General features: G+C 52.4%; 1 protein-coding gene across 5 annotated transcripts in view; it reads left to right on the top strand.

Annotated features, from left to right (window-relative positions):
* The window catches only part of OTOG (otogelin), a 93419-nt gene that overhangs the window by 2948 nt on the left and 63955 nt on the right, over positions 1-26516 (top strand). For 3 of the 5 annotated variants that reach the window (XM_085011824.1, XM_085011826.1, XM_085011827.1), the window contains exons 4-22: positions 2840-2915; positions 4070-4162; positions 4347-4501; positions 7307-7425; positions 11184-11389; positions 12496-12626; positions 12891-13005; positions 13423-13524; positions 13916-14044; positions 15458-15566; positions 15858-15904; positions 16370-16515; positions 18078-18210; positions 19321-19498; positions 19985-20109; positions 21192-21404; positions 23107-23299; positions 24876-24950; positions 25482-25525. In XM_085011824.1, coding sequence (XP_084867950.1) covers position 13524; positions 13916-14044; positions 15458-15566; positions 15858-15904; positions 16370-16515; positions 18078-18210; positions 19321-19498; positions 19985-20109; positions 21192-21404; positions 23107-23299; positions 24876-24950; positions 25482-25525 — 1393 coding nt within the window. In that variant the 5' untranslated portion in view covers positions 2840-2915; positions 4070-4162; positions 4347-4501; ... (3 more) ...; positions 12891-13005; positions 13423-13523. Of the gene's footprint in view, positions 1-2839; positions 2916-4069; positions 4163-4346; positions 4502-7306; positions 7426-11183; positions 11390-12495; positions 12627-12890; positions 13006-13414; positions 13525-13915; positions 14045-15457; positions 15567-15857; positions 15905-16369; positions 16516-18077; positions 18211-19320; positions 19499-19984; positions 20110-21191; positions 21405-23106; positions 23300-24875; positions 24951-25481; positions 25526-26516 lie in introns of all 5 variants that reach the window. The other 2 variants (XM_085011823.1, XM_085011825.1) reach the window with 1 other exon arrangement.

Genomic DNA, 26516 nt, shown 5'->3' with positions numbered 1-26516 from the left:
GCAAGAGTAAGGTCTCCTGGTGGAGCTAACCTGAACCCCCGTATCATGTATGCCCCCATGGAGTCCAGGGACCCCTGAATTTTAGTGGGGTAACAATCCTTACCCAAGCACCTCATTCCCTTAGCGGGCTTCTTTCCTTGCTGGATTCCGGGGTGGCCTCCCCTTCTTTTCCTTGGGGAAGCATCCAGGCAACACCAGTAGGTTTCTCACATTACTCCTTCGAGCAAACAAGGGGTTAGAATGGCCGTCCTTTAAGGCTCCAGGAGTGCGGGTAGGGTGGGGAGGAATGAGACTGTTGCTTAGAAAGGGCTTATGCCTGGAATGCCCTCATCAGTAAGGGAGGGGTCTCAGACCAGTAGCCGACCACCCATCCTTTCATCGCTCCCTCACTCCTGTACAGCTCAGCCACTCTTCAGAGACCTGATGGTGCAGACCAGGGTTCCAGGAACTTGGATGGAGAAAGAAAATGCATTGTTAGTTGTAGGAACCTCAGTGGAGCTGAAATTTAGCCTTCTCTTTAATTGCTGCTAGAGGCTGCAGACCGCAGAGTATTAGCAGTGTCCATGACTATCACCTACAGAAGTCACGGATATTTTCCCATCACCTTGCAATTGTTGTTGCTCTTCCCAGATGTCATTCATGCTCACTGCACCCAGATTCGGGCAGTGATAAGACTGCATACTTGGTCTCGTGACCTAATGTGCTAATAAGGAAGCACAAATGTCACTGAGTCACTTTATTTTATTTTATTTCATTTTATTTTTTGTCTTTTTAGGGCCGTGCGGCATATGGAGGTTCCAAGGCTAGAGGTCCAATCTGAGCTGTAGCCGCCGGGCTACACCACAGCCACAGCAACTCAGGATCCTAGCCACGTCCGTGACCTACTACACCACAGCTCACAGCAATGCTGGATTCTTTTTTTTTTTGGCTTTTTGCTATTTCTTTGGGCCACTTCCGTGGCATATGGAGGTTCCCAGTGGTCGAATCAGAACTGTAGCCCCCGGCTTACGCCAGAGCCACAGCAACGCGGGATCCGAGCCGCGTCTGCGACCTACACCACAGCTCACGGCAACGCCGGATCGTTAACCCACTGAGCAAGGGCAGGGACCGAACCTGCAACCTCATGGTTCCTAGTCAGATTCGTTAACCACTGTGCCACGACGGGAACTCCCTGGATTCTTAACCTACAGAGCAAGGCCAGGGTTCAAACCTGCATCCTCATGGATCCTAGTTGAGTTCGTTAACCACTGAGCCACAAAGGGAACTCCCTGAGTCACCTATTTTTATAAAAAAAATTTTATAAACTGCATTGCAGTATATTTGATTTCTTTTACAATATTATGTTTTATTTTGTGTATTTAGAAACATTTCTTCTAAGAAGGGCCTCATGAGCATCACTAGATTGTCAGAGGGGTTCATGGCATGAAAAGGGTGAAGATCTCCTGATCTACACTGAAGACGAATCATTTGGACTGGGTTTACCTTTTGTTTCCAGAAAATGGCCCTGACTCTTGGTAGCACGGGCTGTCTTACCCTCCTAAGACCAATCTCAGAGGCCACATCTGAGGTGGGGATGAGGAGGGGAGAGGTCCAAGGATCCTCAGGGTGACTGAAGCTCTCAGGCCTGGGGGACGTTGGTGGTGAGCCTTTCCCCGGCTACTGCGGTCTCTGAGGCCCCCGTGAGACTGATTATGACCAGCAAGGGGAAGCCGACACCAGGGGCTTGGCCTGGGGGTGCAGGGTAAGGAGAGCCGGGGAGGACCCAGCAGGGAGGAAGGATGCTGACATCTGGCCAAGGAGGGCCAGTGACCTCCAGGGGGGTCAGCAGGACAGTGAAGGGGGAGGGGATGGGTGCCGGGCAGGAGCTGGAGAGACTCGGTCGCAAGAGGGGCAAAGAGCCTGAGTTGGGCTCCAGGGACTAGAGTTTCTGGATGCTTCCTATGTGCCAAGTCTTTTGCTGGAGACTGGGGATTCAGTCCAGGGACGTAGAGGTGATGTTGAGGGAAAGGATGCGTGGGACAATCACTGCAAGTGCGGCTCGTGCCTTGTTGACCCTGTGAACAAGACCACGAGCGCCCATTCACCGCCCCAGGGCCAGAAGTTGTGCACATACTGGGCCTCTCTGAGGGAGGAGCCTGCTGAGTCCAGGGGCCCTGTCCCGGGTGACATTAGACACTTAGGGCTGGAGGCCTGGGAGGGCAGCTAGCCGTGTGGCGACTCCACACGCATGAAACTCAGGACAGTTCTGAGATGATCTCAGATGGTTTTTCTCTCCAGAGGCCATCTGTTGGCATTTCTGGTCTGGAAAATAAGATGTCTTAGCGGGGCTATGCCCGTGTCCTCAGCGGGGAGTGATCTGTGAGGCAGGTTGGGTGGGGGATGGCGGGGTTGCTCCTCTGCCCCAGGTCGAGGGGCTGCCTTTGTCTCTTAGCTCTGCCCCATGGGGTTTCTGTGGTGAGGAGGAGGTGTCGTATTTGTTCTCCAGACAAGGGGGTTTTGTGCTGGGCTGTGGAGGACCAAAGATTTGCTAGGGAGGGAGGGAGTGGGGGGATGCGAGGGGGGCTGGAGCTCGGAGGGGAGGGGTGTGGTGTGTTCAAGCTACAGCCTTCCCCAGCCCGCCCCTGAAGTGCCACTTGGGAGGGGGTAAAGCAGGCCTCACTCCTCGGACCCAGAGCAGGCCTGGAAATCCTGTCTTTCCGCCCCCTCAGCGGTGGCCCTGGGGAGGTGGGGCCACTGCCTCCTTCCAGGTGATGGACAGGAAGTGCCGGGACCTCCAGGAAGCCTGCCCTCCCTGAGGTGGCCCTTGATTGTGTTCTCTGCCTTCTCCTGTCTCTCAAAGGAGGCTGAAGCCCTGGACTCCTTGGCCATGTCTTCTTGGGAAAGGCGGCTCCATCGGGCCAAATGTGCCCCCTCTTGTAAGTGCCCCCCCTACCCCGTGGCCCAGGGGAGGCCCAGGCCTTCAGAAGCTTGTGAGGGCCACCCCGGGCTTCTCTCAGGGGGGGCCCCTGTGACCTCTTTTGCCAGCATGGGGTCTCTTTCTGCCATCCCAAGCCCTGGCCCCCAGCTCCACTCCGCCTCCTTCCTGGCTGAGGAAGTGTCCTGTTCTCATGACCACCGCCCCGCGGCTCCCCCCCTCACACACTCTGATTCCAGTGAGATTGAGCTGCTTGTTTAGTGGTTGGTTTTCCTTCTACATCACCTTGTTTCTGTGGCCTCTTTCTAATTCCTGTGGCCTCTTTTCGTCTTGTGGCCTCTCCCCTTACCTGCCCTTGTCCGTGGCCAATCCCCTCACCTGCCCTGTGTCTGTGCCCTCCCCCCTGACCTGTCTTGTGTTTGTGGCCTCTCCCCTTACCTGTCCTGTGTCCATGGCCTCTCCCCTCACCTGTCCTGTGTCTGTGGCCTCTCCCTTTACCTGCCCTGTGTTGTGGCCAATCCTCTCACCTGTCCTGTGTCCATGGCCTCTCCCCTCACCTGTCCTGTGTCCATGGCCTCTCCCCTCACCTGACCTCTGTCTCCAGTCCCTCCTCTCGCATCATGGCTCCTTCCCTCACTACACTCTGCTCTGCTTTGTCCTCTCCTCCTCTGGCCCTCCTTTCCACTGCCCTCAAATCAAATGTGAGTCCCTTCCCCTTCCCTTGCTTTATGCCCTAGACTCTTCCCCTGAGCTTCTGGAGCCGTGACAAGAGCAGTACATGCAGCTCTCTGGGCGCTCTCCCTGGTCATCCCTCACGCTCTGTATTCTCAGTGCCACCTGCCCCGCCTGGTAGCTGAGAACTTTGAGCTCAGGAAGCTGAAGGCCCAGGTGGGGTTGGCCTGGGGGCCACTTGGTACCTACTGAAGGCAGGTGCTCTGAGATCCTGCCCCAGAGCCTGCCAGGGAGGGGGCAGGGCAGCCGTCCAAGGCACCCTGCTCCTCCCCGCAGTAAAGCTAGCTACAAAGGAACGCTGGGGCTGCCTGCGATGGGGATCTGAGTTCCATGTGGCTCTGGGAGGGCTGGGGCAGGGGCCCCACCATGAGGAAGGTGCTGCATCTCAGCTTGATGGGGACGTGTCCTCTGTCTCCCTTGCAGACCTGTTCTCCTGCTTCAATGGGGGCGAGTGTGTGCACCCAGCCTTCTGTGACTGCAGACGCTTCAATGCCACTGGACCGCGCTGCCAGATGGGTGAGTCTGGGCTCCATTCCGCCTCCAGGCTGGGCCGTGGGTACAGCAAAATCTGTGGGCCTGATTTTGCTGGGGGGGTCTGGCTAAAGGGAATTGGGGGTGGCCCTGCCAGCCTTGAACCCGCCAGCCTCTGGTTTGGGACCCACGGGTGCTACCCAGAGACGTTCTTTTTTCCCTGGCTCAGTGTATAATACCGGCCCTGAGCGGGACAGCATCTGCCGGGCGTGGGGACAGCATCATGTGGAGACATTTGATGGCCTCTACTATTACCTGTCTGGGAAGGGCAGCTACACACTGGTGGGGCACCATGAACCCGAGGGGCAGACCTTCTCAGTCCAGGTGAGTTGTCCCCTGCCTTGACTGTCTAGGAAGGCTCCACTCAGCCCTAAAGTCTGGGCTGGCCTGGCCTCTGCCTGCAATAGTTAGAGAGGCTGGCGCCTTCCTTCCTGCTCCAAGCTCCTGCCCAGGGCGTCCGCACCCAGAGGGAGCTGGGGGCGCCCCGGTTCTCATTCATCCACTCCCTCCTGGTTGCTTCTGGCCATTCATCCACTTCATCTCTCATTCACCAAGTATTTATTAAGTGCATACTTGCCCTCTTTTCCTGGCACAAGCCCTGGTGCTGGCCCTGAGAATGGCACAGGCGTGGTCTCTGTCCTCGTGAAACTTAGAGTTTAATGGGAAAAACAGACGTCAAGTGCAGTGAATCATTTCAAGTGCCACTGAGTGCAACAGAGGAGAAATGCCAAATGCCAGAAGAGTATGTGATGGAAATCTAATCTGATTTATTGGGAAGGATGATAATCAGGGAGAGCTTCCCGAAGGTAGTGACATTTACGTTGGGATCTGAAGAATGAATCAGAAGCCAGCCGAGTGAAGGGGTCAGGGGTGGACATGAGAACATTCTAGGCCAAGGGAACATCGGGTGCTCTGGACCTTAGGTAAGAAAGAGCTTGGTACCTCAAAGGCAATGGCAGAAGTTCTGGATGACTCGTTTTAGGGTGATCTCCTCAAAGAAGGCTTTCTGGATGCCCTGACCTCCGGGGTGGATTCAGGGGCTCTTTTCTGTGGAACCAAAGTTTCCCATCACTATCTGTCACTGTGTTTCTCATTCTGTTTCTGTGATGATCTCCTGTCCGGATGTGAGCTTTCTAGGCCGGGAACCATGTCTTTTCAACTCCTGTTCCCAGGATCTGGATTAGTGCTCAGTACAAGAGTGTCTTGCATAGGAACATGTGTGGGGCTCACTGTCAGGCAGACATGATCATCACACTTACCCTGTGTGTGAGTGGGCAGTCACCTTCAGGCAAGGACAAAAGTCTGCTTGGGGAGCCAGCTCTGGTGGAGGGTACCTTGGCCACTGCTGAGTTAAGGCCAAGGGCTTGAAGTTTGGGGAGATCCTGGTTCTCAGTGTCACCCCTCTGCCAGCTGGATGTGCTCCCTTCTGTCTCAGGCAAAGACCTGCCAACAGGCTGCCTGGGGGCCATGTCCTGGATGGACTGAGGATCCTGACCTTGGGGTGTCACGGGTATCACGTCAGAGTTTACAACTGTGCCATTTCATGATGGATATGTTATAATTACTTAGATTAATGGGCTGCCACACACCTGTGGGTTATAAAATGAACTTAATAAGTCAAAACCAGGGAGCTCCCGTCATGGCTCAGTGGAAACGAGACTGACTGGGGTCCTTGAGGATGCAGGTTTGATCCCTGACCTCGCTCAGTGGGTTAAGGATCTGGCGTTGCCATGAGCTATGGTGTAGGTTGCCGATGTGGCTTGGATCTGGCATTGCTGTGGCCATGGTGTAGGCAAGTGACTATAGCTCTGATTCGACCCCTAGCCTGGGAACCTCTGTGTGCTGTGGGTACAGTCCTAAAAAGACATTAAAAAAAGTCAAAACAGGAGTTCCCGTCATGGCGCAGGGGTTAACAAATCTGACTAGGAGTCACAAGGTTGCAGGTTCGATCCCTGGCCTTGCTCAGTGGGTTAAGGATCCGGTGTTGCCGTGAGCTGTGGTGTGGGTCGCAGACGAAGCTCGGATCCCGTGTTGCTGTGGCTGTGGCGTAGGCCGGCGGCTGCAGCTTCGATTCAACCCCTAGCCTGGGAACCTCCATGTGCCGTGGGAGCAAAAAGACCAAAAAAAAAAAAAAAAAAAAATCAAAACCAGCATAAAAAAGAGAAAAGAGAGTATATAGAAAATATAAGGATGTATTACCCATTAAGAATGATGAATGTTATTTTGTAAATTTTTGTTTAATTTATGTATACATATATTTCTCACTGTGGGTCATGGTCATAAAAGTTTGAAAAATAGTTATTTCCACTATGGGGTGGCTTTCCCAGGTCCCACTTTTGGTGGCAGTGGCTCCAGCCTGCTTCACCACATTTAGCAGTAATCTAGTAGAAGGTTCATGCACTCACAGGATGAGTTTCCACACTTGGCAGAGACACATTTTCAGACTTTTCCCTAAGCTCTGGGAGTCCCATCCCTCCCCTCCTTGGGTCCTATGGCCTTGGAAGTAGGAGTTCTGTCTGAGCAGGGGACAGAGGGGACGTGGATGCGACAGGCAGCACAGGAAGGACCTGTGCTCCCGTGTGTGTGTGTGCAAGGGAGGGCGAGGCTGTGCCTGCCAGGGTGGTGGTAGGAGTGTGTGTGTGTATAGTGAGTGTGTTAAGCATGCTCTGTGATGTATCTATGAGATGTGCGTGCGTGTTCTGTATAAATGTGAGATGGTGTGAACGTGTAACTGGCCTTTCCATCTGATGGGATAACCGAGGATGGATAAACCAAAGACTGGAAATTGAGAGGCAGCACAATTGGATCAGAATCCTGGCTGTGTGTGTGTGTGTGTGTGTGTGTGTGTGTGTGTGTGTGTGTGAGAGAGAGAGACCTTCGTCACTTGACCTCTGTGACCACCAGTGGCCTCCTCTGTGAAATGCAGGTAATGATAGCTCTGACCTCCCAGTGGCGTTGGGGGGACGGGGTAGATCTCAGAAGAAAAACGCTTGGCATGCAGCGGGCAGGTGGTCAACATCAGTGGAAGCTCAACAGGTTGCCCCTGGGCCCATAGCTGAAGCTCAGGGTCAGGTGTCTGGCAGGACCCTGCACAGTGACTTCTGAACCCTGTCCCCCTCCCTCAACCAGGTGCACAATGACCCACAGTGCGGCTCCTCCCCCTACACCTGCTCCAGGTCTGTCAGCCTCTTTTTTGCGGGTGAGCAAGAAATCCATCTGGCCAAGGAGGTCACCCATGGAGGTGTCAGGTAAGTGTCACACCTTTGACCCTGGGCTCCCCTACTCCCTGGCACAGGTGGTGAGGTACGGGTGAGCATCCTTCCTTCTCAAGCCTCAAGGAAATGGTTTTCTGGGGGCAGAGTTTCCACCACCAAGGCAGAAGCATCCTGACAGGCCAGCTGGGTTTCTAGTCAGCAGGGTTTGCAGAAAGATCCGTCCCGCGTGATGTTCTGGAACTCTCGGGCCCTGCGGGTTTCTAGACGGTGCGTCTTTGGGCAAGTGGCCAAGTTTTCCAGAAAGCTGAGAGTTTACCACTATGAACATGCTTTTCTTTTTCTTTTTTTTTTCCTTTCACGAGTTGAAGGAAATCTTCCTCTATGTATCATCCATGGCTCAAGCCTCCTCAGAGTAGATACTGAGCACACTGTCACCTTTTTCTAATGACATGGGATCATTCTCTTAAATTGGACTATAGTTGACTTGCAATGTTGTGTTAGTGTCAGGTGTTCAGCAAAGTGAATCAGTCATACCTATAAATATATCCAATCTTTTTTCCCATATAGGTTATTACAAACTATTGAGTAGATTTTCCTGGGCTATACAGTAGGTTCTTGTTCATAATCTATTTTTTACAGGAGTGTGTATAAGAGGTTATTCCCACCCTCCTCATTCTTCCTCCCTGCAAATGTTTCACCCAGGGTAACTGTAAAATTGATTTTAAAATCTGTGAATTTGTTCCTGCTTTATAAATAAATTTTTGTGTCATTTGTTATTAGATTCCACATGTAAATGATATTATATGAATTTGTCTTTCTCTGTGTTACTCACTCCGTATGGTAATCTCTAGGTCCATCCATGTTGCTGCAAATGGCATTATTTCATTTTTTTATGGCTGAATGATATTCCATTGTATATATGCACCACCTCTTCTTTATCCATTCCTCTGTCGATGGACATTTAGGTTGCTTCCATGTCTTGGCTATTGTAAATAGTGCTACAGTGAACATTGAGGTGCAAGTATCTTTTTGAATTATGGTTTTCTCCAGATATGTCCAGGAGTGGGATTGCTGGATCATAGAGTAGGTCTAGATTTTGTTTTTTAAGGAACCTCCACACTGTCTTTTACAGTGGTTGCACCAATTCACGTTCCCACGAACACTGTAGGAGGGTTCCCTTTTCTCTACACCCTCTTCAGCATTTATTGTTTGTAGACTTTTTGATGATGGCCATTCTGATTGGTGTGAGGTAATACCTCACTGTAGTTTTGATTTGCATTTCTCTAACAGTTAGTGATGTTGAGCATCTTTTCAGGTGGTTTTTGGTTGTTTTTTTTTTTTTTTTTTTTTTTTTTTTTTTTTTTTTTTTTTGGCTATCTGTCTGTTTTCTTTGGAGAAGTGTCTATTTAGATTTTCTGCCTGTTTTTTGATTGGGTTGTTTGGTTTTGCAATATAAAGCTCTATGAGATGTTTGTATATTTTGGAGAGTAATCCCTTGTTGGTTGCTTCGTTTACAAAGATTTTCTCCCAGTCTGTGTGTTGCCTTTTCATTTTTTTTTAATGGCTTCCTTTTGCTGTGCAAAAGCTTTTAAGCTTAATTAGGTCCCATTGGTTTATTTTTGTTTTTATTTTCATTACTCTAGGAGGTGGATCGAACAAGATATTGCTGAGATTTATGTCAAAGAGTGTCTGCCTATGTTTTCTTCTAGGAGTTTTATAATATCTGGTCTTAAGTTCAGGTCTTTAATCCATTTTGAGTTTTTGTGTATGGTGTCAGAGAATATTCTAATTTCATTGTTTGTTGTTTGTTTGTTTTGGCTTTTTTAGGACTGCACCTGTGGCATATGGAGGTTCTCAGGCTAGGGGTTGAATTGGATCTGTAGCTGCCAGACTACACCACAGCCACAGCAATGCAGGATCCAAGCCTTATCTGTGACCTACACCACAGCTCGTGGCAATACCGGATCCTTAACCCACTGATCGAGGCTAGGGATCGAACCCACAACCTCATAGTTCCTAGTCGGATTCATTTCTGCTGCACCATGACAGGAGCTCCCCTAATTTCATTCTTTTAATGTAGCTATCTATTTTTCCCAGGGCCACTTATTGAAGAGACTGTCTTTCCTCCACTGTAAGCTCTTGCCTCCTCTGTCATAGATTAGTTGACCGTAGGTACTTGAATTTATTTCTGGGCTTTCTAGACATGGGATCATTTTGAATGTCACTTACCTTGGTTGGGACCTCATGGATGCCTGGGGGACAACGCTAGGGGTGAGGACCCAGCTTCCTACACCAAAAAGCCCTGGACTGTGCTCCTTTCTAAAATGTTTCTTGCATCTCTTCTTCACTGGCCTTTCCTTCTCTTGCTGTCACTGTCATTTCATGTTGCTGTTGAGGGGGGACCTTCCTGCACTGACCCTTCTCTCCTTTCTCATTTCCTGCTTCAGACCTGGAAACTGGGTGACTCAGCTTTCTGGGGCTGAGTATAGAACTGCAGGCCCCAGAGGGTTTTCTCCTGTGAATGAAGCATTGGGAGATGGATTTTTTGGTACCAGCTTTGGCTGCTTAGACACTTTTGCTTTCCTCCTGATTTTCAGCTGGTTTAAAGTCGCCAAATTCCAAATTGGCCAGAAGAGCCTGTGCTGGTAAAACTGGGAAGGTGTCAAGATTGCTGTACCCCTGTATCTTTTCTTTTACTCCCATTCATCTTTTCTCTTGGCTTTTTCTTTTTCTCTTCCCACTCCTTTCTTCCTCCCCACCAAAAATATAAGCAAAGTAGAGGTCTGTTAATACCCTCTCTCTTATCTACAAGAAAGGAAATGGCAGATTCAGTCACTTTAAGATTTATCCCTGCCAGGGAAATAGCAATTTTATTTTATTTTATTTTATTGCCTTTTTGCCATTTCTTGTGCCACTCCCTCGGCATATGGAGGTTCCTAGGCTAGGGGTCTAATTGGAGCTACAGCTGCCTGCCTATGCCAGAGCCACAGCAATACCAGATCCGAGCTGCGTCTGCAACCTACACCACAGCTCACGGCAATGCTGAATCCTTAACCCACTGAGCAAGGCCAGGAATCGAACCTGTAACCTCGTGATTCCCAGTCAGATTTGTTTCCACTGCACCACAACGGGAACTCCCTGTTTTTTATTTATTATTTTTCTTACTCTACTAACAGTGCTTTATTGAAACACCATCAATGAAAGATACATTAATAATTTTTATATAAAAAGTCATCACTGTAGTTCCCTTTGTGGCTCAGCGGTAACAATCCCGACTAGTATCCCTGAGGGTGCAGGTTCGGTCCCTGGCCTCTCTCAATGGGCTAAGGATCGGCGGTTGCCATGATCTGTGGTGTAGGTCACAGAGCTGGCATTGCTGTGGCTGTGGTGTAGACCAGAAGCTGCAGCTCTGATTTGACACCTAGCCTGGGAACTTCCCTATGCCACACGTGAGGCCCAAAAAAGCAAAAAAAAAAAAAAAAAATCACTGTTAGTGCTCAAAATCCATGGTTGTCTTCACTGTGATTCTGTGATTCCAAATAGCAAAGGAAGTTGCAATTTTAAAACTCTGAAAACTAAAGAATCCCTTTCTAATCATGGACTTTTAGGCACCCAAGTCAGGAGAAGGGAAAGTAGGGACCTCAGACATTGTAGTACTTGTGGCTGGTGGGAGAGGCAGATCCTGTGTGCATGGTGGTCTCCTGCAGACAGGGGATGGTGGGTCCTGGGTGAAGGGACTGGACTAGTGGACATGGTATGGATGCCCTGAGGCTCTAGGCTGTGCCTTACAGGGTCCAACTGCCACATGTGATGGGGAGCTTGCATCTGCAGCAGCTTGCCGGCTACGTCCTCGTGCGACATCAGTCGGCCTTCACGCTGGCCTGGGATGGTGCCTCCGCTGTCTACATTAAAATGAGCCCAGAGTTCCTGGGCTGGACCCACGGGTTGTGTGGGAACAACAATGCCGACCCCCAGGACGACCTGGTGACCAGCTATGGTGAGGTGCTGGGCAGGTGGCTTACAAGGGAGTTTGGTGGGGGTGGGGGGATAGGTCAGGCTGGTAGGGGTGGAAAGGGACTTGGGTTGGAATCCTGGGGTCATGGTGCTAAAGACCCAGTGGGTGGTCAGGGACCCCTTCCTACCAAGCGTGTTTTAACTGCTCTGGACCTCAGTTTCCTCATCTGTAAAATAGTCGTAATGAGAATTTCTACTAGGGTTGAATGGGGACTTAATGGGCACTTTGCTAGTTGGCAATGACCCTGCGGGGGATGTGTTAGGGTGGGAGGTGGGGGGCATGGCGGGATGCGGAGGGCCAGAGAGAGCCAGGAAGAGTGTGGTAAGACGTTAAAGTTCAGGGTTCAGGCCAAACCATGGCAACTCTGGCAAGAGGAAAGTAAGTGACACCTTTAAGCAGCCACAACATATGGACCACTTTACATGCATCATCAGGTATAGTATTTGCAATCCATTCATGAGAGGACTCTGCCTTATTTCATATATGGGGAAATTCGGGCTCAGAGAGGCTCAGGAGCTCATTCAGGCTCACACATTCATTCTCTTTCGACTGCAAGGTGTTGCTTTCCTCAGATTAGAGCAGCAGGCAACCACTCCAGGGAACTCACAGGGTCCTGGGCATTCTTGACCATTCTTTTTTTTTTTTTTGCTTTTGCTTTTTAGGGCCGGACCCACAGCATATGGAGGTTCCCAGGCTAGGGGTCAAATCAGAGCTGCAGCCGCCGGCCTACGCCAGAGCCACAGCAGTGCTAGATCTGAGCCGCGTCTTTGACCTTCACCACAGCTCACGGCAATGCCGGATCCTTAACCCACTGATTGAGGCCAGGGATCGAACCTGCAATTGCAACCTCATGGTTCCTGGTCGGCTTCATTACCGATGAGCCACAATGGGAACTCCTTCTTGACCATTCTTACCAAATAGCTTTTTCAGGAGAATGGCTCTGTTGGGAAATGTAGATTGGGATGGGCACTCAGGAGGCTGGGTTCTTTACCTCCTTGTCCTCCTCTTGGCATCTCTTCAGCTCCACCTACCTCCTCCCCACCCCTCACAACCCTGCCACCTGTGGTCATGCTAGCCCTCCCCTCCAGGGAAGCTGACGGATGATGTGGCTGAGTTTGTGCACAGCTGGCAGGAGCAGGCCCCCAACCAGCCTCCAGGGCCCACGACCTCTACCTTACCTCGCCCTCCATGCCTACAGCAGAACCCAGGAACCATGCAGGTCTGGATCCTGGGGAGACCCCCTCCCCCCACTTTGGTCCTCCCCAACCACAGACCCTGTGCCTGGCTTAGGTTGGTTTCCCATGTACTCCTTGGAAAGTCGGTGGCTGCAGGGGCCCCAGGTTGTTGGTTCCCATACCCTGGCCATCGCCTCTGCACCCTCCTCTTTCTCTCTCTTGGGCCCAAGTTCGGGTTCTATATGGGACTGGTAAAGTCAGAGGACTGCACCTGGCCCTGCTGGCTCCCAGCTCTGGCCTTGCCCCAGGGTGTGTATGACCGCTGCGAGGCACTGCTACGGCCCCCCTTTGATGCCTGCCATGCCTACGTCAGCCCTCTGCCCTTCACGGCCAGCTGTACCAGCGATCTCTGCCAGTGAGTGGGTAGCCAGTGTGTGTGTGGGGGGTGTTGGTATTGGGTGATGGGGAGATCTCTCCCAGTATTGGGTGGGTGCTTAGCACAGGGGCCACTGAGTTTGACAATCTCATGCGCTACAGGTATGCCTCCCAAAGCTCTGAAATTCTCCTCTGTATACTTGGGACAGACCGTCCTCATTCAACTGAGGCCCAGAAATGAGGCCTGACCCCCTTAGGGTCACCTAAGTCAGGGCCATGTTGAAACTAGAATCCGGGGTTCCCATCTCCAGTCTAGGGTCTGGATAACCTGCCTTCCCTGGCCCCCTTTCCCAGCTGTGCGGCAAGGAGCGGTGCCCCGAGCCCTGAGGGTCTCTATCTGGGAGGCTGGCTACAGGTTGGATCTTCTTCCAGCATGACCCTCCATTTCCCTGCACAGATCAGCAGGCGATGAAGCTACTTGGTGCCGGGCACTAGCAGAGTATGCCCGGGCGTGTGCCCAGGCAGGCCGGCCCCTGCAGGGGTGGAGGAACCAGCTCTGGCAATGCAGTAGGTGCAGCCTGGTGGTGGGCAGGGAGGGACCCAGACAAGCTCTGTCCTAGGGTGTGGGTGGCCTTCCCAGGCCTCAGCTCAATGAGGAGAACCACAGTTATCAGAGCTTTAAGCCCTGAGTTTCCATTCCATGTGACAGATGGGAAAATGGAGGCTCAGAGAGGGAGGGGCTGGCCTGGGGCCACAGAGGGAGATGCGGGTGGTTCTCAGAGTCTCCCAGGCTCTCACTAATTTCTTTGTCACCCAGTGCTCCGACTGGAACTAGAGGATCAGGAAAATCAAAGCCCTCTCATGCTCAATGCAGGGCTTGGGGTAGGGGCTGGGTGGGTCCTAGTAGAGCTGGGGCCAGAAGGGGGCTGACAGGCCATACTGCTCCCTTCCTTCCAAGTGGTGCGCTGCAAGGAGAAGGCTTTTATCTACAATGAGTGCATCGCCTGCTGCCCCGCCTCCTGCCAGCCCCGGGCATCCTGCGTGGATAGCGAGATAGCCTGTGTGGATGGCTGCTATTGCCCCGACGGTATGCTAGGGGCAGTGTGGGTACTTGGCAGCATCTTTCTGGCCTGGAATGGACAGACATGATGAAGCAAGGGCTCAGAGGATGCCCATCTGTAGAATGAAAGAAGGAAGGAGCAAGTGAATGAATGAATGGCTTAAGGGAGGTGAGGGGAGGGACAGAGCTGTGGCTCTTGACAGTTCATCAGGGTATTTAATTTCATCAGCACTGAACTTTTTTTTTTTTTTTTGGTCCTTTTTTTGGCCTTTTCTAGGGCTGCTCCCGCGGCATATGGAGGTTCCCAGGCCAGGGGTTGAATTGGAGCTGTTGCTGCCGGCCTACGCCAGAGCCACAGCAATGAGGGATCTGAGCTGCATCTGCGACCTACACCACAGCTCACGGCAATGCCGGATCCTTAACCCACTGAGCAAGGCCAGGGATCGAACTTGCAACCTCATGGTTCTTAGTCGGATTTGTTAACCACTGTGCCACAACGGGAACTCCAGCACTGAACTTTTTAAGGTGTGTAGAGGAGGACAAGTCATTCAGTCATTCATTTATTCATTTATCACACATGCATCTGTTTAAACATTCACCCCCGTCCTGTTTTTCGTGATGTATGAACTTGCAGCACATTTGTAGTGTGCAGCTCACTTAATGAGGCTGGAGGTTGGGATTAAAAGAATATGAAGAGGAGTTCCCGTCGTGGCACAGTGGTTAACGAATCTGACTAGGAACCATGAGGTTGCGGGTTCCATCCCTGGCCTTGCTCAGTGGGTTAAGGATCCGGTGTTGCCGTGAGCTGTGGTGTAGGTTGCAGATGCAGCTCGGATCCTACATTGCTGTTGCTGTGGCTCTGGTGTAGGCTGGCAGCTACAGCTCTGATTCGACCCCTAGCCTGGGAACTTCCATATACCATGGGAAGCAGCCCTGGAAAAGGCAAAAAGCCAAAAAAAAAAAAAAAAATGAGGATAGAGCCATTGAAGTCAGGGGTCAGAATCAGGTTGCAGTGATACGCTACTGACACACATGACTCTAGTCTAAGGCATAAGGTGGTGAGGACCAGCTCAGGCGTTCAGACAAGAGGTAAAGGACTTCATTTCTGGAGAGAGGCTGTCAGGGAAGGCTTCCTGGAGGAGGCGTCACCTATGTTGGTTGTAGATGCAGTGACAGGCTTTTGAGAGGTAGGGAGGAGAAGCTAGTCAGTATGCACTTTGGGGTGAGTCATTCCCTGAGCAAAGGTCTGGAGATGAGATTATTTGCTCAGAGGAGATTCAGATCTGGCCTGAGCCAAGCATTTCTATGGGAGAAAGTTTGAAAGTGGGCTAATGGTCAGAGTTTGGATGAGGAGGCTCTTCATCACAGGTCCTGGAGAGCCTTGAACGTTTTGAGAACAGGAGCAGAGGTGAGGTCAGTGAGCCTTTGCTGTCACCCTAGGGCTGATCTTTGAAGATGGGGGCTGCGTGGCACCAGCTGAGTGTCCCTGTGAGTTCCATGGGACCCTGTACCCGGTTGGCTCTGTGGTGAAAGAAGACTGCAATACCTGGTCTGTGTCCACTGCAGGGCAAGAAGGAGGGGCATGGGGGTGACTGCTGGGGCTTTCCATCAGGGCTGCCCACCTAGGGCCTGGGAGCCTGACCACATGGGGGGGACTCAGCCTCTCTGAGATGCAGGAGATCGCGTCAGATCCATCACTCTGGGGGTAGACTATCAGTCACCCATTTTAGAGTTGGGGAGACTGAGGGCTGGGCAGGAGCTCTGTGGACCCTGCAATCTTCCAGTGTCTATCCTGGTCCTGGTGGGGTGAGCCCCTGCCTACCCGGTCTCTGTGTTTCAGCACTTGCACTGCGGGCAAGTGGGTGTGCAGCACATCTGTCTGCCCAGGTACGTCTGACTTTCACCTTGGACTCTACCCGTTCACTCCAGCCCCACAGCTTTTAGAGCAGGGAAGCTGGGGACCAGGCCTGCTGGTGGGGGGTCAGGGGGCGGTCCCTCAATTCCATCAGCTCGAGCCTGCTCCTCTTCGTTTCCTTGGAGCAGCTTTTCCAGACCAGGAGGTTTTGCCCACCCCCTATCAGGGAGGTTTTCTTATGGGGTCCTTCCTGAGTGTGGGGAGTTTGGACCAAGACTGGTTTCCCTTTAGACAGGCCTGGGGGCAGGGGCGGGGAGGGGGGCAGGGCCGCGTCTCCCCAGTGACCAGAGCTCTTAAAGGGAAGGCCAGGGCTCCAGACACTGCCCTGATTCCTGGGCACAGGATGCTGTCTCTCCTCCTCATGCTCAGAGCTGCGGGGCAGAGGCAGTCCCCATGGGCCAGCTCCCCTGGCTCAGCTGCCTCTCTCTGCCCCTCAGCTGAGTGTTCTGTGACTGGCGACATCCACTTCACGACCTTTGACGGCCGTCGCTACACATTCCCCGCCACGTGTCAGTACATTCTGGCCAAGAGCCGCTCCTCGGGCACCTTCACAGTGACACTGCAGAATGCCCCCTGTGGCCTGGTAAGGGCTGGGACCCCAGGCTGATCCAGCCAGCGCCCCCTGGCCTCCACCTGCTAGAGAAACTGGGCCTCAGGTCCTTCCACAGCCCCCTCACCCTGCTGCCCATTCTTTCTGGACAGAGCCAGCGGGCAGCAGACTGGGTTCTGGCCCCAGACCATCTGCTAGCCAAGAGTCACGTCCCTTTCCTGGGTCTCAGTGTTTAAAAAAAAAAATCTCTAGTGTGGGTCTAACTCGACTTAATCTCTGCTTCTTTGGATTATACTTTTGGTGTCTCTGTATTCATTCATTCACTCATTCAGCATATACTGAACATCTGTTTGTGCAGAAGCTGTGTTGGGTCTTGGAGACTAGGATGAATTAGGCCTAGTTCTGCTCTCCTGAGCCTTATAGTTTGGTGAGTGGGGTAGACAAGGGATCCCCGTAACCTGCAGTGTTATAAGAGCTGTGACAACGCAGAGAGGACAGAGTAGATCTTTCTTTCCCCTGTTATTGTTTCACCGGGACTTTGGGCGGAAGGAAGAGATGGATCAGACAAGGTTATCTTTTTAAAACTTTTTTGTCTTTTATCTTTTTAGGGCTGCACCCATGACATATGGGGGTTCCCAGACTAGGGGTAGAATCGGAGCTACAGCCGCCGGCCTACACCACAGCCACTGCAATGTGGGATCCAAGCCATGCCTGTGACCTACACCACAGCTCACGGCAATTCTGGATCCTTAACCTACTGAGCGAGGCCAGGGATTGAACCAGCATCTCATGGATACTAGTCAGATTCATTTCCACTATGCCACAACGGGAACTCCCTGATTATTTTTGTATTATCATTATCATTCCCTAGGATGGCCTTTCCTATCTCTGCAAACTAAATTTCATCCCCATCCCTATATGCTTTCCTATCACCTCACACCTGTTTGCAGCACTGATCACAATACTAATTAACCAACTTTGTAATCATTTATTTCATGTCTGGATCCCATAAGAATTGTGTCCTAAATGAGGGCAGGGAGTGTATCTATCATTTTCGTCATGTGTGTGTGACCGTTTTTCTGTGGCAGATCGGTCTGAATGGGTCCAATGCGAACTACCCATTTCAGAGATGAGACATTTGAGGCCCAGAGAATTATTAGCTCAACTCCTGCTTGCTTATGAGTGGAGCTTGATGCTCTGCAGGGTGTGACACACGGAAAGAGCTGTGTCAACACCCCTTAAGGGATGAAATTAAATTAGTCCTGGTTTGCAGTCGAGTAGGGAGGCCAGTGTTCCTGAGGCTAGACTCTGGACCATCTGGGGTCCATCTCTGTTCTGTCATCACCTGAGAATTGACTATCATTTTTATTTGTATGACCCTAGTTCTACCACTAACCTTCTCCAGTCTGTGCCTCTGCCTTCCCAGTCCCCAGAGGAAAGCATTTGGTTAGAAGACCCCTGATGTCCTTTGGGTCTCTGTCTCTGTGAGGCCTGCTCCTGGCCTCAAACTCTGCTGAAATCCCTGCCTTTGGAGGGTTCTTCTGAGACAAGCAGGAAGACAGACTAACTCTGCCTTGGCCTTCCTCTCTTTCTAGAACCAGGATGGAGTCTGTGTTCAGTCAGTATCAGTGATTCTACATCAGGACCCTCGGCGGCAGGTGACCTTGACCCAAGCGGGGGATGTCCTTCTGTTTGACCAGTACAAGGTCACCCCACCCTACACAGATGGTACGGCTCTGATGGATGAGAGCTAGTTGGAAGCTGGGGGCCCAGGCTCTTTTTCCAGGCTCCTCTGGCCAAAGGCACTGCTGTGTGGGCAAGAGTTCACATTCTAGTCCTGGGTGAATCAGGCCAGGAGGGCACCTTTGTCCCAGGAACATGGGCTCTTGACTTGTAAAATTGTTTTTGTTCCCACCCCAACTTGACAGTAGGCTTCATAGCAGTATGATGGCTTCTCCTAGCATTAGGATATGAATGGAACTGTCTTCCAGCCCTAGTCTCAATGTCAATTAATTATTATCCTGATTTCATAAGGGATGTGCTTTCGTGCATCTAAGAAAAATGGCAAAACTACCTTTTGTGGGGGGGGGGCTTTTTAGGGCCACACCCGAGGCATATGGAGGTTCCCAGGCTAGGAGTTGAATCAGAGTTGTAGCTGCCGGCCTATGCCACAGCCACAGAAACGCACAATCTGAGCCTTGTCTATGACCTACACCACAGGTCATGGCAGTGCTGGATCCTTAACCCACTAAGCCAGGCCAGGGATTGAACCTGTGTCCTCATGGATGCTAGTCAGATTCATTAACAGCTGAGCCGTGATGGGAACTCTGGCAAAACTACTAAGAAATAAAATAACACCAGAGAAAATTAAAAAGAAAAAGAGAAAGAATAAGGCCTCAAGACTAAGAGTGGCGGTGCAAGGGGTGTAAGGAGGCCAAAAAAGATGCAAGCCACAAAAGGTATAAAATTCACTACAATTGAATTGAAAATTTTAAATTGCTCCAATTTAACCTAAAATCATGTTGTGAGCTTCCTGGTGGCCACTGTGAAAAAGGGAGTTAACAGAGTTCTCCTTTGCTAGAGAGGGAAATATCCCGATTCCTAGGGAGGCAAAGCTTTAACTGGCATTTGATGCAAAAAGAAATTCCTCAGCCAGACTCAGTTATCCCTGAGTCCCTGGACAGGATTTCTTCAAAGCTCCCCAAACCAACCCCATGGCAGAGCTTCACTGTGTGCAAAGACTGAGCTGGGTATGGGGGTCGGCACAGAAGATGCAGGTGGTGGATGGGGTGTGTCATGTCCGACCTTCCTACATCCTTGCTCTTGTTCTCTGCCCAGACGCCTTTGAGATCCGGAGGCTGTCCTCCGTGTTCCTGCGCGTGAAGACCAACGTGGGTGTGCAGGTGCTCTACGACCGGGAAGGACTGCGGCTTTACCTGCAGGTGGACCAGCGATGGGTGGAGGACACCGTGGGCCTCTGCGGCACCTTCAATGGCAACACACAGGACGACTTCCTGTATGTGCCCCCCCACCCCCCCACCCCCCACAAACAGGGGCAGGTTTGTGGTGTCCGTTTCTCTCTCTCTGACATGAAGAGGGTGAGGGTGGGGCAAGCCCACTGTGTAGCCCCAAGCCCATTTGAAGCCTATTAAGTGTGATGTGTGATGTGTGTGTGTGTGTGTGTGTGTGTGTGTGTGTGTGTGTCTGCACACACATTCATAATTGTTATGTTTGGCTGTGTCTATGTAGGCCCACTTGGCTGTTGGCATGTCTGACATATATTTGTGCTCTGCCTGTGTGTGTGTGTATGTGCGCACATGCATGCATGCAGGTGGTGTGTGCACAGGCCTATAAATGTTACATATTTGGTGGGGATATGTGTACCTCTGAGTGTGGGTGCTCATGTACGTGTATCAAGCAGGTAGATGCCTACCTGGGCAGATGCTGAATGATACTTGGCTATGTGGGCAGATGTGTGAATGTGGCTCTGCCGTGGCTGCAGGTCCCCAGTAGGTGTGCCTGAGAGCACCCCACAACTCTTTGGCAATTCTTGGAAAACCCTGTCCGCCTGCTCCCCGCTGGTCTCTGGCTCCCCTCTGGACCCCTGCGATGTGCACCTGCAAGCCGGTGAGGGGTTGGGAGTGGGGGGGATAAGATGGGTCAGAGTTGGTTTGAGAGAGATGCGATGGGAACCTGGGCATGGGGCTGTTGACCAAACTGGGCAGGAGTGATCAGAAATGGAGGAGCCAGGAGTTCCCATTGTGGCTCAGCAGTACCCAACCCGAGTAGTATCCATACAGATGCGGGTTCAATCCCTGGCCTCACTCCGTGAGTTAAGGATCCGGTGTTTGCCGTGAGCAGAGGTGTAGGTCACAGACATGGCTTGGATCCTGTGTGGCTGTGGCTGTGGTGTAGGCTGGCAGCTGTAGCTCCAATTCGACCCCTAGCCTGGAAAATTCCATATGCTGAAGGTGCAGCCCTAAGAAGACAAAAAAAAAAAAAAAAAAAAAAAAAAAAAAGAAAAGAAAAAAAGAAAAGAAAAGGAGGAGCCATGGAAAGGGGACAGGAGTTCCCTTCCAGCTAGGGGTCAGGCAGAAGGGAACTTCACATCCTACTGCTATCACGTACACACACATTGGTACCTGCTTCCCCATCTCAGGGCAAAAGTCCAGGTCCTCAAAGTGGCCCCACCAGGCCCTCCACTCCCCGTGTGCAACCACCTTATCTCAGCTTCTCCTCTGTCCTCCCCATCCCTGTGGCTCCATCTGCACCAGCCTCATTACCTTCTTCTGACAAAGCCTGGTCTGTCTCCTCTCCAGACCTCTGCACTTGCTGATTCCTTCACCTAGAATGTTCTTTCCTCATAAACACGTGCTTCATTCTCTCACTCCTTTCAAGTTTTTGCTCAAACATCATCTTCCTACTCAGGCCTTCCTGACCACTGGGTTTAAAAATTACCATTGTCCCTCTGGCAACTCCCATCCTCCTTCCTGTGTGGTTCCCTCTTGGGATCCTTCCAGCACATGGATTCGTGCCTGGCATGAGTACTCGCTGTCTGAGCACCTGGGTACATACACATATATACATATACGCACACATTCTTGTGCACCGAGTCCCTCGGAGCTGTGTGGTGGGGAGGGGGGGGGGGAGGCTGACGCCTGGAGGCAAACCAGACCCCTGACCTCCTCCCCCATTCCTCCCATCTCCAGCCTCCTACGCCCTGCAGTCGTGCAGTGTGCTCACTGGGGACCTGTTTGCGCCCTGCTCCGTGTACCTGAGCCCCGTGCCCTACTTTGAGCAGTGTCGTCGGGACGCCTGCCGCTGTGGGCAGCCCTGCCTGTGTGCCACACTGGCCCACTACGCCCACCTGTGCCAGCGCCACGGGCTCCCCATCGACTTCCGCACCCGCCTGCCAGCCTGTGGTGAGCGTCCCATGCTTGTGTGCCCACGTGAGGGCAGCTGGAGGAGCCAGAGTTCCAGAGCAGCTGTCCACCCAAACTCTCCCCGGGACATCCCCCAGTCTCCTCCAGTCTAACCCCACCCCGACCTGCACCCCTACCTCCCAAACTGCTTCTTCTCCCATGCTCTCCATCTCTTCTGAGGGCCCCCAGCCACGGCTCACCCAGGCCTGTCACTTGGGGCCTGGGACACATGGCTGCTTCTCTCTTACCCTCGCCTCCAATCCACGTTCAAGTCCTAGCAGTCCTGTCAATGCCAAATTCAGCCAGTTTTCACCACCCCACTGCCACCACCCTATCACAGCTACCTAAGGGCCTCTTCTCACTGCAGCCAGAGTGGACTTGCTAAATAAAGACCACTGGCTCCGTGGCCCTCAGGTTTGCGTGTGCACGTTGCTCAGTGGGCATGGGCTGGCCTGTACCCCTTTTATTCCCACCCCAGGCCACACTTCTCCCTGAGTCTTAGTCATCTCTGCGCCCCCAGCCCCAGCACAGGGCCCCACTCTGAGTCAGCTTTTAGCAAATGTCTTTTGAATAAATGGAAAAGGCGCTGTCATGGGAGTCAGAGGCCTGAGTTTTACACTAGTCCTGCAGGTAACTTGCTGTGTGTCCACGGCAAGGCCCTGTCCCTCTCTGGGCCAAAGTTCCTCTAGAGCTGATTGGACAGGATTAGTGGTTCTTCTTCTTCTTCTTTTTTTTTTTTTTTTTTTTTTTTTTTGCTTTTTAGGGCTGTACCCTCAGCATATGGAAGGTCCCAGGCTAGGGGTCAAATCTGAGCTACAGCTGCTCACCTACACCACAGCTACAGCAATACCAGTTCCTTAACCCACTGAGCAAGGCCAGGGATTGAACCTACAACCTCAGGATTACTAGTTGGGTTCATTTCTGCTGCTCCACAACAGGAACTCCAGGACTAGCGGTTCTTAACCTTGGCTGCACATTAGAATCATCATGGGAACTTAAAAAAAAAAAAAAAAAAAAAAAAAAAGAAACCTGTCTAAGCCACATCCAATATCAGTTAAAAGGATGTATCTGGCTGTGAGGGGCAGGTGTCAGCATTTTTAAAAACTCTCAGATGGCTTCGATCTTTGATGTGCAGCCTGGGTGAGAACAGCTGGGCTTGGCAGTCTCAGTCGTCCTACTGGCCTTGACAGGCTGTGGGAGACCCAGGGGTGTGGGATGTTGGCCAGATGAGGAGAGGGCAGCCCTGAGACCTGGACAAAGGGTCCTGAGAGGCTGCTAGAGGGAGCACAGTCGATCTTCACAGCCCACAGAGGCGAGAGCGGCAGCACTGTGTGTGCATTTACACACCTGTCCATGTGTGTCCATGTGTGAGGGATGGTGTGAGTGCAGGGCTCGTGGGAGTGGTGACCTCCCCTCCTCCCCAAGTATCAAAACCTAAGGCGAGTGCCCTGCAGAGAAAAGGAAATACCAATGGCAGGCTGAACTTGGGGGGGGGGCTGCCCCTCTGCCATTCTGGTGTCATGCGAGACGGTGGGAATCTGGAGTCAGATTGGGTTCATATCCCCACTCTGACCTTGACCTGCTGTGCATGACTTTGGGCAAGTGTCTTCACGTCTCTGCTTCTCGGTTCTCTTCTGCATGATGATGACCCCACCTCACACACTTGTGGGCGTGAGGGAGACGAAGCCATTTCCCACTGCAGCACTGTCCTGTGAGGCCACCAAGGAGTACAGCCCCTGTGTGGCTCCATGTGGACAAACCTGCCAGGACTTAGCCAGCCCTGAGGCCTGTGGGGTTGAAGGTGGCAGTGACCTCCGTGGGGACGAGTGTGTGGAGGGCTGTGCCTGCCCACCGGATACCTATCTGGACACCCAGGCTGACCTCTGTGTCCCCAGGTGAGCACACTGGCTTGACCTGTGTGTCAGGCGGGGGTGAGGCTGGGGGTCTCCATAGCATGTGAAGCTGGGTGTCTGACTGGGCCTCTCATGTCCATACTTGGTCGCAGAGTCCCAGGGCAGAGCTTGGAGGGGACGGGGGGGTCAGGGGGTGGGCGCCCCGCTTTGGACCCCTCTCCTAGGCCTCTCTCCTCAGCTCTGGCTCTTTGTTCCAGCCCGACTTCCCCACAAGACAGGACCACCCTTCAGAGTCAAGGGGGTCACCGTCCTCATGTCCCCTCTCCTTCCACAAAAGTGTATTGACCTGGTCTGTTCCAGGCATTTATTTCTAGGCTCTGAGAATTCAGCATCCTGCCCTCATGGAGCTCACATTCTAGGCGGTGAGACAGATAATAAGCAAATAAACAGACAATGAGTAACAGGAGCTGTAAAGCCAAATAAAGCAGAGTGGGAGCAGGGAGTCCTGGGGTGGGGAGGGTTACTGTTCTGTCACTTGAAGCGAGTGTGGGAGGAAGGCTTTTCTGATGCGGTGACATTTGAGCAGAGACCTGAGGGAAGAGTGCTCCCAGCAGAGGGGCAGGGGAAGGCCCTGAAACCTGACCTTGGGTGTTCTCAGTGTGGCTGGAGGGCTGGGGGGGGCGGTGGAGACCCACAGGACCCCGGGGCTGACTGACAAGCCCCTTGGTGCCCTGCAGGCCTGTTCCTCCATCTGAAAAATGGTATCACATTTGACTGAATGATGGGGAGCTGGAGAGAAGCTCCTTTAGGGGGTGTAGTTGAATTAGAAGCCTTTTCTTTCTTTTTTAAAAAAATTTTTAGGGCCGCACCTGTGGCATAGAGGTTCCCAGGCTAGGGGTCGACTCGGAGCTGTAGCCGCTGGCGTATAACACAGCCACAGCAACGCGGGATCTGAGCCGCATCTACCACCTACACCACAGCTCACGGCCAGGCTAGGCCCTTAACCCATTGAGCGAGGTCAAGGATTGAACCTGCATCGTCACGAATGCTAGTCAGATTTGTTCCCGCTGCGCCACAATGGAAATTCCCAGTCAGAGGCCTCTTCACACTGCAGAGTCCTCCCTTGAGATCCAGATATGTGCCCTGCCCCCACCCCTTGAGGCTGAGTATGGCCAAGGAAGGGGCGTCTGAGGGTTATATGGGGGGAGGAACTGGAGAGGGAGAAGGTGGTGAGAAGCACTGAGGTTGGATGAGTTCAGATGTCCCTTCTTGCCCTCAACCGCTCTGCTCCAAGGCCTGCCCTTAGCCATGACCGGCAGGTGCCATGGGAGGTGTGTGAGGAGGAAACACAGTCCTGGCCCTCAGATGACCTACAAAGGGGGTAGCACAGGGATGCCCACCTTACAGGATCCCTCTAAGGGACAGAAAGATGATGTACTTAGAGGGCTTGGACAAAGTGTTCAAAGTATTTAGCAACTCGTGCGGTGTAGGCCCTGGGCCCTCAGAACGATGCTGGGTGTGAATGCCCCTGGCTGGTCCAGGGGTGGGGTCCCTGCCCTTGACGGTCCTGCCCCAGCTCCTGAGTCGGCTCGCCTTTCTCTGTTCCTGGATTTTCTAGGAACCAGTGCTCCTGCCACTTCCAAGGAATGGATTATCCCCCTGGAGACAGTGACATCCCTTCTCTGGGCCACTGGTGAGTTCCCTCAGCGGTAGCATTATTATCCTTTCTTTATTTTATTTTACTTTGTCTTCTTAGGTGTGCACTTGTGGCATATGGAGGTTCTCAGGCTAGGGGTTGAATCAGAACTGTAGCCGCCGACCTACACCAGAGCCACAGCAACATGGGATTCAAGCTGTGTCTTCGATCTATACCACAGCTCACAGCAACACTGGATCCTTAACCCACTGAGCGAGGCCAGGGATCAAACCTGAGTCCTCATGGATACTAGTTGGGTTTGTAACCTGCTAAACCACAACAGAAACTCCCTCTCCTCTCTTTAGTCAGCAACTTCTTTTAAATGGAAGTTGCTGACTAAAGAAAATGCAGCTGTGCCGAACTTTCCAGCAAGTGACCCCCTCCCTGCCCCTATGCACAGGGAGCCAGGGACAGAAGTGAGGATGTCGGTCTGAACCCTGCGGTGATCTGCATCCAGAGACTCGGGGTCTCTGGGCCCTGCAGTGACAGGGTCGGCTGACCCCCGCGCCCCCTTCTCTCTCTCTGCAGCCACTGCAAGGATGGAGTCATGAGCTGCGATAGCAGAGCCCCGGGTAAGGGTGACTGGGGCTAGGGTGGAGGCTCCTCTGTGGTACTGGGGTTACAGAGAGGAAGGCGGAGACCTCAAGGACAGCCTAGGCTGGGGAGGACCCACCCCAGGTCCTGTGCCATGCTGTGCCTTCTATATTCCTTGTCCTTTTGGGAAAGGCTCCAGCTTGGAGGGTGGCATCGAGAAGTCCTGTCACAACCTCAGCCCCCCTCTAGTGGCTGTCCCTCCTGCTTCTCGAGGAGATGCTGAGCCTCAGGATCCCGCAGGGTCCTGGATTTCCTTAGTCTGAACTGTCACGTGTCTGCTGAGGCTGACTCTCTGTCCAGCCCAGTGCTGGACGTGGGGCCACAGTGATGGGGAGGGTAAGCTGGGCCTTTGAGGCCCTCACAGGCAATAGAGGTGGGGGGGTCAGGCCGGCACGGTGGTGGATCAGCCTATGAGGGTCTTGGAGGTGGTAGAACAGGAGTTGGAGTCTTCAGGGAGGGCCTCCTGGGCAGAGGATGTGGGGAAGTATGGAGGTAGGCACAGAGGGGATGGGAGGATAATCGTAAGGCAGGAGGCAAAGAGCAGGGCCTCCAGAGTCAGGTGGCCCTGGGTTCAAATCCTGCTCAGTGCTCCCTTCCTGTGCAGCTCCGGGTAACTCACTTCGCCTCTCTGAGCCTTCGCTTCCTCTTTTGTATATGACCTGGATTCCTACATTCTCCCCACGTTTCATGTATATCATGTATATCCTTGAAAGTGTCTTTCCTTTTATTGTTTCTGGCTTCAGGTTTCTGCCTTTTGGGACTTTTATTTCATCTCCTATGGCTCTTCCTTTCTCTCTGTCCCATCCCAGGGTGGGCATGGAATTCAGCCCCCTTTTATTGATTGTCCTAAAAAAGATCATTCATGTAGTATAAGTGTATACGGCCAACCTGACTGAAGGCTCAGGGAGAGAGTGGGTTTCTGTCACAGAGGGACAGGTAAATGGGAAGTTGACTTCCCTGTTGATAGAA

This window comes from Sus scrofa, chromosome 2, assembly GCF_054392235.1.
Source record: "Sus scrofa isolate SSC_HxYL_T2T_F1_AM1 chromosome 2, Sscrofa_HxYL_maternal_Yorkshire_Landrace_v2.0, whole genome shotgun sequence".
NCBI classification, from domain to species: Eukaryota; Metazoa; Chordata; class Mammalia; order Artiodactyla; family Suidae; genus Sus; species Sus scrofa.
Note: the sequence above shows the minus strand (reverse complement) of the source record. Positions and strands in the feature narration are given on the sequence as shown.